The 12,116-nt window shown below is 40.3% G+C and overlaps 2 protein-coding genes across 4 annotated transcripts; both read left to right on the forward strand.

The window, feature by feature from the left end:
• Positions 1-1,196: 1,196 nt before the first annotated feature.
• Positions 1,197-3,986, forward strand: LOC126793885 (F-box/kelch-repeat protein At1g74510-like). 3 transcript variants are annotated; one of them, XM_050520514.1, is made up of 4 exons: positions 1,261-1,314; positions 1,420-1,495; positions 1,610-1,628; positions 2,064-3,986. In XM_050520514.1, exon 4 carries the CDS (start codon positions 2,078-2,080, stop codon positions 3,539-3,541), a length of 1,464 nt encoding a protein of 487 aa, XP_050376471.1. In that variant the 5' UTR covers positions 1,261-1,314; positions 1,420-1,495; positions 1,610-1,628; positions 2,064-2,077; the 3' UTR covers positions 3,542-3,986. The 3 variants fall into 3 exon arrangements, with proteins under 3 accessions (XP_050376470.1, XP_050376472.1, XP_050376471.1); XM_050520515.1 differs by lacking the exon at positions 1,420-1,495 and having other exon boundaries at positions 1,201-1,314; XM_050520513.1 differs by lacking the exons at positions 1,420-1,495; positions 1,610-1,628 and having other exon boundaries at positions 1,197-1,314.
• A 3,213-nt stretch (positions 3,987-7,199) lies between these two features.
• Positions 7,200-10,663, forward strand: LOC126793706 (RINT1-like protein MAG2). The gene is made up of 4 exons (XM_050520303.1): positions 7,200-7,537; positions 7,678-7,770; positions 8,375-8,478; positions 8,553-10,663. Exons 1-4 carry the CDS (start codon positions 7,243-7,245, stop codon positions 10,461-10,463), a joined length of 2,403 nt encoding a protein of 800 aa, XP_050376260.1. The 5' UTR covers positions 7,200-7,242; the 3' UTR covers positions 10,464-10,663.
• Positions 10,664-12,116: the final 1,453 nt, after the last annotated feature.

The following is a 12,116-nucleotide window of genomic DNA, read 5'->3' on the forward strand; positions in this document are numbered from 1 at the left end:
ATAGTAGTGGTTTTATCGAAGTTCGGAGATTGAAGAAATTTTTGAATTAGGTTGCTGAGAGAAAATTTTGGGATTTTTTTATCACAACATAAAATGTTGGGGTTTTATAATAAACGAAAGGGTTTATCGAAATGATAAAACCTTACTTTTTCGCGAACTTGTTTGAATTGGTTTGTGTGAGGGAAATGAAGAGACGACTTTGTTTGCTTACGTCATAGTCGAAAGTTTCGTCAATCAGATCAATTTGCATGAGGGGTCAAACATTTTCAATCATAACAGTCACATACCTTCGCCTGATTTCGAGGCTTGGGGGGCAATGTTTGAGCCCAATTTAACAAAAGGTTTTAAGTGATTTAGCCCAAAGACCGATACATGCAGCCCAAACTATATTTATTATTTTTATTTTACAGGATCCACAGAATCCTACTTGCATAAGGAAGTTGTTCGCTAAGATTACAAGTAATCATGAGCTGTCAAAGTCGGCAAGGAAGTGAGATTCCTTGTTGTAATCAGAATCAAACCCTCTACTGGAGGAAATCTATAATCCTTGAAGACGAAAAAATCACCAAAACCGCTAAAGACCTCACTTCCTTAGCAACAATATTCGAGACGCTAAAGACCTCATTTCCTTAGCAAGATTCACCAAATTTATCTATTAAAGCTCTACTTACTCACAACGCAGTGGTTTAGTAACAATATCGACTCATAGTGAGACGTGAAAGAAGGCTTGAACATACCAGATAACCTACACGTCAGACGAAACGAAGGAAAGTCCTCAACCTTCGTCACATTCGCCAACATTAAAAGTCAAGACAGGGCAATCAAAATCAACACACCTATGCACACATCACGCTCCAAATAGAAAACGTTCACCAATCCCAAACTCATTCATCAGAGCAAATATATTGGCAGCACGAACAGTTATGGCGCTAGAGAGAGATAGAAGATAAAAAAGTTACACAAAAGTTCGTTACACGTGCAGAGGCGGCCGTTGGCGGTTTCAGTTTCTTCTACTACCTCAAACCCACATCCACACCCGGCGAACCTAGCCCGTCCAGACCCCACTCAATAGTCACTACCTCCCCTCTTTTTTTTTTAATTTTTTCTCTCCAAAAACATTAATTAAATTTGGCTTCTTTTTCTGGCACTATATATGCACACCCCATTATTATATACAATGCTCCCCCGCACCGGCGAGCATAACCAGTAACCAAAAGAGAGAGCGAGACAGAGAATCCAACAGGGAGGAGGAAGAAGAAGAAGAAGTAGAACAAGTAGAGCTGGGGCACTCCACGCCTTATTCACGCCAAAATCGTAAGCTATTGTTTACTTTCTTGTCTTGTCTTTGCTTTTTATGTTTAGTGTCTCTTCTGTTTTGCTTCTTCTGTTGCTTAGTTTACTCATTTGTTTTGATTGAAGGTGAGAGAAAAAATGGGAAGGAGTTAATATTGAAATGGAATGGTGGATGGATCTCTTGTTTTTGTGTTAAATTGAGGTTCTTTGTGTTGGGATTTACTGCTGCATTAATCTTTTTTCTTTGATTACAGTCTGTCATGTGGATAATACCTTTTCCAATTGCTTATCTGTTTCCTGTTTTTTTTTTTTTTAGAACCAGAGATCTGATTTGGGTAAGTGAAGATGGGATTGGATTCATGCATGAAGGTTTCTGTTTTGGATCAAAGTTTGGTATTTTAACTTGATATGGATGAGTTGGAAGACTTTATAGTGTAGATTGTTTTTATCTACGATGCATTGTTGCATGTGAATTTTTTTGCTGTTTGATTTGATGTATAGAGTGAGGTGTTGATAGACCCAATATCGAGATATATCAATGGAAAGTTTTCTGTTTTTGTTATGAATTGTATGCTCTGTGTAATGGGTGTTCATGGTTTCTTGATTTGAACCCTGTTTGTTGCTCTGGGATTATGTGATTTATTGATTGAATTCAAGGTTCAAAGATTGGGATTTATTTTGGGGGCTTTGATGAAGGTGTTTATGTCATTTTGTTCTCTGAATTATTTTTGTGTTGATGGATAACAATGGAAAGGTTTCTTTTGCGGCAGCTCAATTCAACAGCATGTTGGAGGGTCCTTCATATCTTGTTTCGAGGCAGCTTCCGAGCTCGTGTGAGCAAGAGAGTCAGTGGATGTACAACACTCAACGGGTTCTTGAATTGTCCAACAGTAAGCGGCCACTTGAAGATGGGGAAGAGGTGGCATTGAGGAAGGCATGCAAGCATGCAGATACTGTTGATCGAGTGGAAGCAGTGATGGATAATCTTGCCCTTTCCCATGCCAAATCTGACCAGTCAAACGACCAGAATTTTGCTCATTCTCATGTCAACTGTGACCAGCCAAACAATCAGAATCTTGATCAATACCATGCCCAATCTGACCAGCCAAATTACCAGAGTATTGCTCCTTCCCATGCCAACTGTGACCAGCCAAATGACCAGGATCAAGACAGTAACAACTACGATCCCAATTCATTGTTTCACCAACTTGGAAGGGATGTCTCTATAAACTGTCTCCTTCGTTGTTCAAGGGCTGATTACGGATCAGTTGCCATGTTGTGTAGGAGTTTCCGCTCTCTAATACGAAGTGGAGAACTATACACTCTGAGGCGAAGAATGGGTATTGTAGAACATTGGGCTTACTTCTCTTGTGCTCTCTCTGAATGGTGGGCATTTAATCCAGATCGCGGACGTTGGATGCCTTTGCCTAAAATGGAAATAAATGGATGTTTCATGTGTTCAGATAAGGAGTCTATAGCCGTTGGCACCGAACTTCTTGTATTTGGAAAGGACTATATGTCCCATGTGGTTTACAAATACAGCCTTTTGACACACAGGTGGTCATCCGGCCAATTGATGAATACACCTAGGTGCTTGTTTGCTTCTGCTAGCAATGGGGAAATTGCTATTCTAGCTGGCGGTTGTAATCCACGTGGCGATATCTTGAACACTGCTGAGCTTTACAATTCAGAAACTGGAACTTGGTTGACTCTTCCAAGCATGAATAAGCCTAGAAAAATGTCTTCTGGGGTGTTTATGGATGGCAAGTTTTATGTCATAGGCGGGATTGGAGTGGGAAGCTCAAATGCACTTGGCTGTGGGGAGATTTATGATTTGGAGAGGGGGACTTGGACTGAGATACCTAACATGCACCCTAGAAAAAGTGGAGGGGATGGAGCAACTGATATGCCTGCTACAGCTGAGGCACCTCCTCTGCTTGCAGTTGTAAATAACATACTGTATGCTGCAGATTATGCAGAACAGGAGGTGAGAAAATATGATAAGGAGAGGAATGTGTGGGTTATCATTGGGAGATTGCCTGAGCGGACATCCTCAATGAATGGTTGGGGAGTAGCATTTCGGGCGTGTGGTAATCGGTTAATTGTAATTGGTGGACCTAGGGGTTCCACCGTAGGGCAAATTGAAATCAACTCTTGGGTGCCCGATGAAGGTCCGCCGCAGTGGAACCTGCTTGCTGTAAAGGATCCAGGAGGCTTTGTCTATAATTGTGCAGTGATGGGATGCTGAAGTGTCCGCTTTCCGTGACACCATGTGCTGGCTGGACGGGTGGATTTACAGTTTTCGCCTTTCAAGTTGGGTTCCAGTTTCTGGGTAATTTCTGCTCTCAAAATGAGACAATTCAGGTTAATCTAGAGTCATAGATACATTTACAGAAAAGAGGCCTGGAGAGTTAGTTTCCTTTTTCAAAAGTTTCTTAAGTTTACCTTTAGTGTGTTGCATCTCTTTTATTTACATCTTTGTTACTTTGAGAGCTTTTCAAAGGTTGTATCATGTAGAAGCATCAAAAATGAATAAGCTGAAGTACTGGTACATTTGTAGGTTGTGATGTCCATTTCATAATTCCATCAAAACATTGCAGAATTATGTAATGGTTCATTCTTCCTTCATTTCCTTGATTTATCAATTTAATATAACTCTGAGTTCTCTTTTCCCCTCCCAAATAGGAGGAAAATTAACCTGTCTAGGTTTCTATTATAAATGTATAATTGATTGTAGGAAGCTCGTATATGCACTTCTGTGTTGCTTAGCTGGTTTTACAGAGTCTGAATGGACCACAAATTAATTTAGGTGATTGATTACTTTTATGATCTGGCTGAGGAGTGAACTTTGAATTTTCCCTGTACTTCTTCTTATGTACATGATATTCAATCTTTTATCTCCTATCTGAAGTATAAAGATTCAGAACACAAACCTTCTCTGCTTTGTGCGGCTTTGACTCTCTTTACCTTTTGTAAGTTAAATTGTAAATGTGGTATTTCAGAGAATGTAAAACAGGAACTGCATGGTGAATAGAATTTCCAATTGGTTCTGCAGCTACCCTCAGATCAAGTTGGAGATGGGAATATTGATTAAGTTGGATCAGGTTTTCCTCTTTCCTGTCTACATAATTTCCTGAATGAAGTGTAAAATCTTGAGTGAACTCCTATGACCGGTCGCACTTAGTTTCACCTTATTGCTTCTTTGGTAAAATATTGATTAATTGCCCACCAGAGCAGGGTTGTTTTTTGTAATCGTAGAACATAAATCTCATAAACAGTAAGACAGTATGCACTACATTGCCAGAAAATCAAAAAGATTGTACATATGCAAATCACTAGTACAAAAACTGCTTGCTCAGGAGTTGTGCAATTTTCATTTACTTGCGTATCAAAAATAAAAATTTTCATTTACTTGAATGTGTCCAGGAATGCTATAAATCTCTACATTATAAGCGTAAATACATCCATTTACTTCCCACTGTTTTCTGCTATGACATTTGTCGCCTGTAAGTAGGAAACAGATACTTGGCTGTAGGATGCTGCATGAGGGAAGAGGCAATAGGGGAATTGTTATTTTTATTTCATGGGAAGTTATTTTCTTCTATGACAGTTGTTTCTCAGAGAACTGCATGTATAGAAAACTTGGCTTCTGGTTAGGAATGTATGCAATTAGAAAGAGGAAAGGAAATGAGGAATGAGCTGGTCTGTTTTTACATGGAAAATCCATTGAGCTTTAAATTCTGTTTCTGCATATGCATTAGTTAATCTTTCTGGCTTATTGTTGGGATTTTTAAGCCAGCAGAAGAAGAAGAAGTGGGCATGTATATATATTTAAACCTTTGGAACAAACTATTCTGGCAGCCTTGGAAATACTTTAATCTGGGATTTCAGGTCCCTGTGGGTATAAATGTAAAAGTACAAGTCTGCAATCATTCAGACCTCTAAATATTCTTCTCCCTTTTCTATAATTGATTCCTTTGCTTTTATCTCACTTTTCTATTTGGGTAAGTTATAAACCACATGGTCATATTCTTCTTTTTACTGTGCCCCATGTTTACTATCCTAGAAAAAGAAAGTACTTAGTTCCCCCTGGGTACTCTGCTCCATAGTGTACTTTCACCTGCAAAGACAAAATGAAATTAGATCTTTGTGGGAGGAGAAGAGCCAATCCCATAAATCCATTGAAGTGTTTGCAGAGGTCACATGGGCTCTGCTATGCCTTATTAACCCAGACTCTATTGCTTCCATCTTCGATATGGGCTCTGCAGAACCCTACTGACTCCTCTCTCTGCGTCTGTTTCTTCTTTGACTCTTTTCTCAAACTCTGCCTCTGCTGGTGTGAAAGTTTTGGAATTTAAAGATGGCAAAATTGGTTCCATCTTCCGAGGGGGGGGGGGGGGGTGATGTCATCAAGGACTCCATGGAAAGAACAGGTGCCCATTTTTGAGCTGATACAGTTACTGTTAAGTGTTAACTGCTACACTTCTTACTGCTAGGATCAATCTTTCCTCATTTGGTGCTGTACCAAAAGGGCATCTTTAGAAACAAGGGTAAACAGTAAAAGGATTAATGCACTTGTAAACCGGATCATTCTGTGGTAGATGAACCCTACTGTATAATCTTTTTGGTAGAAAAGTTGGGTGTATTATTGGTTTAGGTAGTCTACCACTGATGTAACGTATCAGAGGGGATGCATTAAGATAGAGTGACAAAGGTGTAGGTTCCAATCTCTGTCACAATTACCAAACAGTCGGAACCACATTCCTATGAATTAGGCTTTGATTTAGGGTTATTTGGGGGTGGGAAGAGAAGTGCATTATCAAATTCTACTATGCAAATGGTCTCCACCGGGCACCAGCCACCATGGGGAGCTTAGAGATTAAAGCCTAAGGGGGGAGGGTCAAAAGGTAGCATTACTGTGTGCCATAGTACTATAAAATGTGTTAGCCTTTGGTGCCCAAATTGACAATTTGACGTGTTTCAAGTGGTCCAATGTGTTAAAGCCATTGTGCTGCAACATTGTCAATTTAGGTGCGTTTTATGATGGTGGGTTGGTTTATCTTGCACTATATAGAAAAGGCGACATATCTAACAGAGGGATAGTGTTTTTATTTTATTTTATTATTTTATAAAGAATGAGATGATCAACTATGCCAGAGTATCAGAGTTCTTGTCTTCTTAGTTTGCATGCTCATATAAATATAGCCAATCAAGATTAGCACTCTGGAAAGCGACGAACAAATAAATTGTTAAAATGGAAGATTCTAGGTTTAAAAATTCAAATAAACCAAACCAATCTTTTGTGTTTGATTGAGGAAGGTGGTGACGTATGAAGGTTGGATTTGATAACTTAGGCTTCCCCTCGGACCCCTCCTTAGGATAAAATTTATTTGAGGTCTAAGACCCAAATCTGTGTTTGGCTTGATTGATGCGCCATGAAGAGGCCCAGGTCCAAAATATTTTCGTTCGTGTTCTGTTTTATTTATTTATTTAACAAGGCCAATACGGCTGCCTCTAACCCGTAGTTACTTTGAACACTATATAACATCGGGAGAAAGGAGAGACATGAAACCTAAACCCCGGTTCGCAATAACTATAAGAAGAACATCTTGATATAATAACAAGTTTGATTATAGCTACGTAGTCTGACATGCACCACTTAGCGAATAGTTCTGTTGACAACTGTATTTTCTTTACAACGATGGGGACATATCGGAAAATTAAAGCTTTGTCACCGGAATACAGATCAGAGACTTTTACTTTCATTTGATATAGGCTTTGGATGAAGCCCACTATTCAGAAATGTCCAAAGATCAAGCCCAAGTGTGTGGTGTAATTCTAATCGGGTCGACCCGAGAAACCATTTTCCAGAATCTGGAAGTCAATTTGGGAGAGAGAAAGCCAAGCAAGCAATAAGGGCCTGGGTAAACCTCACGCGCTGCCTTGTAAATGGAGTCGGTGGTCCAGTCCCCGCTGCCTCCGGCGTCGGACCTCTCGCCGTCGATCCTCTCCTTCCTCAACACTAAGCTCCGGAGCAATCAGAATCTGAGCCAGGCTCCGACTCTCGTCTCGGAGCTCCAGGCCCGGTGCGGCGACTTGGATCAAGCCCTAATCGACCTCAATCGGAGCCTGGGATCCTCTCTTCTAGCTTACGCCTCCGTCTCCGATTGCGCCCACGGATTCTTAGGCCTCATCAATTCCCAGCTGACCGGCCTCCAGTCCTCTACTCGCTCCCGCAGCTCAGGTCCGCTTACGTCACTGTTTTTGAAGCTCTTGAATTTCGTTCTAGCTTTCAATGTTAGTACTAATTGTGACTGTGACTGTGACTGTGACTGTTATTGTTATTGTGATTGTGATTGTGATTGTGATTTTTTTTTACTGAAGATGGAGAAGGAGGAGTGGAGCAGATAGTGGGGGAGGAGCTGCCGGCGCTGGCGAGGGAGGTGGCGAGGGTTGAGTCTGTTAGAACATATTCGGGTAAGCAAAGAATCTCAAGGACCTGGGTTTTTGTTGCAAGCATTGGACTTGTTTCGCTTGTTTTCGAAATCACAAGTGTATGATTCTAGGATGATTTTAATTAATGCCTCGTAACGTCGATAATTGAAATTGTACATTGTTGATGCTTCACTTATGTGTTTGAGAAGAGAATGTTACCAGTAAGAAATTTAGTCCAGTGAAAAGTTGTCTTTGAGCTGTTGTATGCTCTGTTCTGATTTTTTTAAGTGTTTTCATTGAGCTGCATTTAAATGCCTCTACTGTTGTAAAGGCTGTGATATCATGAGTTTATTTAGGGTAAATAGAGGGCTAAAGTTGCAGAAAATGCCTAGAAGAACTCCAGATCTGCACTATGTTATACATAGTGTACTGTTTTTTCTAAAAGCAAGAAACCTTATCTGGAGTATCAAAATCATCCAGCCAAATTGTCCATTTTGTTTTGAATCACCTCCGTTCTAATTGTTTATTGTGTGCAATTATTGCTCGATTAGCTTAGCCTATGTCTTCTTTTTTCTTTTCTTTTTTTGCTTACTACATGTATATGCAACTTTCTGACAATTCGTGGTTTTTTGGTTTTGTCCATCAGAGACAGCAGTGAAGCTTCAAGCTATGATTGGTGATATTGAAGATGCTGTATCTTCCACAATGAAGAAAAACTCATGGAAGCATTCAGTGAAACAGAATTCAGAGGTAAGCACCCTTTACTTTTGAAACAAAGAAGTTTCATATATCAGTATTTCTGATGTGATATAATTTTGCTGCAGGAACTGCGTCTGGTCGCTATTAAAACCCTTAAACTGACAGAAGACATTTTAACTTCAGTTACAAAGACGCACCCTCAATGGGCACATCTTGTATCAGCGGTTGATCATAGAGTAGACAGGGCTCTGGCCATTCTAAGGCCTCAGGCTATAGCAGATCACAGAGCACTTCTCACTTCCCTTGGATGGCCACCACCTCTTTCAACTTTAACCTCCTCAAATCCAGGTTCAGGGAGATCAAATGATGCTCAAAATCCTCTTTTCACAATGCAAGGAGATCTCAAAGACCAGTACTGTGAAAACTTTTTTGCCCTTTGCAGCCTACAGGAATTGCAAAGACGGAGAAAATTGCGGCAACTTGAGGGTTATAATCGGGAACTCGCTCTCTACCAGCCACTTTGGGTGATTGAAGAGCTTGTAAATCCCATAGCATTAGCATCCCAACACCATTTCTCAAAATGGATTGAGAAGCCAGATTTTATATTTGCTCTTGTCTACAAGATCACTAGGGATTATGTTGACTCTATGGATGAGCTATTGCAACCATTGGTTGATGAAGCAATGTTAACAGGGTACAGTTGCAGAGAAGAATGGATTTCAGGAATGGTATCCTCCTTATCAACATACTTGGCAAAAGAGATATTCCCAAAACACGCTCACCCTGATGAGGATGGTGTAATGGATACTCAGGAACATGCCAAAATATATTGGCTTCATCTTGTGGATTTGATGATATCTTTTGATAAAAAAATCAAGTCTCTGATTGAACATTCTGGAATCACACTTTCATTTGAGGACGCCGGCAACTTCGTAAAGGCTTCTTCTCTTAATGTTTTTTGTGATCGGCCAGACTGGCTTGATATATGGGCAGAGATAGAATTAAGTGATATACTAGATAAGTTGAAACTTGAAACTGGTGATGAGAGAAATTGGACAACAAAAGTACAAGGAGCAGGTCTTTTATCTGATGCTGAAGATCACAAGGCTCCTGCAATTTCCAGTGCCTATTTCCAATGCCTATCATCTGTGGTTGATCGTTGCCGATCATTGCCTAGAATCTCTATGAGGTCAAAGTTTCTCAGATTAGCTGGGGAACCTATTATACACAGATTTTTAGACTGCTTACTCTTTAGGTGTCAAGAAGCTGAAGGTCTCACTGCCTTGACAGACAATGATGCCTTAATCAAGGTTGCCAACTCCATTAATGCTGCTCGCTACTTTGAATCTGTTTTGAAGGAATGGTGTGTGGATGTCTTTTTTCTTGAAATTGGGTCAACTCAGTACCACCAATCAGGAATGTCAGTTGGTGAAGAAGAAAGTAATTTAGATCCAGTTGAGGGTCTTGAAAGTGGTATTTTCTACAAAGACACTGTAAAGTTGGAGGAATTTAGAATAGAGTGGGCTGAGAAAATTTCTGTTGTTATATTGAGGGGATTCGATGCTGAATGTCGAGATTATGTGAAGAACAGAAGGCAGTGGCAGGAAAAGGGTGAGGACGGTTGGACAGTATCCAAGTATTTAGTTGGTGCCCTTAATTATTTGCAAGGTAAAGTATCAGTGGTAGAAGTTAATTTGAACGCAGTAGACTTTGTTGGGGTGTGGAGAAGTTTGGCCGGTGGAATAGATCGACTGTTTTTCAGTGGTATTCTAATGAGCAATGCAAAATTTCACGATGGAGGAGTTGAGAGGTTGGGCAATGATCTAGAGGTATTATTTGGGGCATTTGGGGCTTGGTGCTTGCGACCTGAGGGTTTCTTCCCTAGAGTTTGTGAGGGCTTAAAACTGTTAAAAATGGGGGAAGAAGAACTTCAAAATAGTTTGGTAGGAGAGACATGGATGAAGGAGAAAGGGATCAGACATTTGAACATGGCCGAGGCAGAGAAGATTGTGAAGAGTAGAGTATTTACAAGCTGAGAGACGCCCCAAGTGTTTTTGTGTTGTACATGAAGAGAAACAATCATTCCAGTTTTCAGGAAAATTGTTCAAGTCTTTGTTTTTTTTATTTTTATTAGGAGATTGGGGGAAAACCCCCAACTAATTGTTCAGTTCTTTGTAGTTGCAGATTGAGAAAACTGTTTCGATTAGTTGTTACATTCTGATCAAAATTTCTCATAGATTGCTCATCCGCGCTAAATGATAAATGTTATTTCTGAGTTTACATAGATATGGTATATTATATACTCTTGCTCCATTGTTGTGTCATCCTTATACTTCTCTCAGTTCTCTCTGGCGATGATACTTCGAAACTGAAAATCTTATTCCCACATACTGAACATGACAAGAGTGGGGAATGTGGATCAATCTTGTTAAGACTATACTTGGAGGTTAAACGCAACTTGATTACAGACACTCTTACACCATGCTGATGGAAGCAAGCTTGCTAGGAGGAATGAAGATCATCAACTGTTGGCATCTGAAGAAAAGGTCGTCTTTTCCATCAATCTCCGTACCCTGTTCGCGTTCCCCACACCATTGTCGCTCTCTGCTGCCCAGCTATGACACTATGTCCTAAATTAATTAGCTAGCTGCTCGATCCTGCCTAGCAAGTCATTTTCTCTTTATTTGCCGTGACATAACTACTGAACAAAATCGTTGCCTGCTAGCTTTGAAAAGATAAAAGTTGATCGATTATGTCCACTTCCTCTCTACACTAGCACGCCGAGAGGAAAGGGACACCGGTTTTGGTTCTACTTGTTCCAAGTCTTTGGAGACAACCACGTTACCATAAACCCTTCAACACCCTTTGCTTCGAATTCGATCTGAATATCTATATTTCGGATATATATTTTTCTCTCAACATGAGGCAACCCTAGTATGTACTAGTACTCTCTCTGGTTGGAACCACCCCCAGAGAGTAGAGCTTCGTCTGACATGCATGTGTAACCCATGCAAATCGATCGATCGTCCTGAAGAATTTGAATCACAGATCGATCTTCATCATGCATTTATGCTATAGAAGGTAAGCTTGGTGGTAACGTGTCTACTAATTAATAGACAGGTTGGAGGTTTCTCCTATCAAGATCATCGACATAACTTACTGTTCGATCTGAGTCTAAATGAAAAGCCTACACTGTTCGATCCTGCAGCGCGCTGTGCATGGACCACTGTTGAATGATATTATTGCATCGCTAGAATTCAACTAATGGGTCAGAGCTGATGCTCGCCATTCATGCATGCATGCCTAATATGCATATAGAATAGGACCGGAGCTGGCTTGCTAGCTAGGTCGGTTAATTTGATGAAAACAAGGTGGATTTCAAGCTGGAACGTACGTCAGACTGTAATATGAATATTGTCGAGTAAAAACCGAGAATATTCAACAGTAAACACAACAGCGTAACTGGTCTGTCGCCAGAGTCGATCGACCAGTGAGAATTTTAGCAGGATCATACCGATGAAGGCAATCTAGCTCCCTTATTCAATATTATATCGGATCATATTGCACAATTCATGAACAATGTCCATACCCTAAACTCATAATCATTTTGACGAAAAATTGTTGGCATGTATAAGTGGCGTGAAACACGCCGTGAAACACGGTCCGTGATTCACTTCGTAGATTAGTAT

Source organism: Argentina anserina, chromosome 5 (genome assembly GCF_933775445.1).
Source record: "Argentina anserina chromosome 5, drPotAnse1.1, whole genome shotgun sequence".
Classification (NCBI taxonomy): Eukaryota; Viridiplantae; Streptophyta; class Magnoliopsida; order Rosales; family Rosaceae; genus Argentina; species Argentina anserina.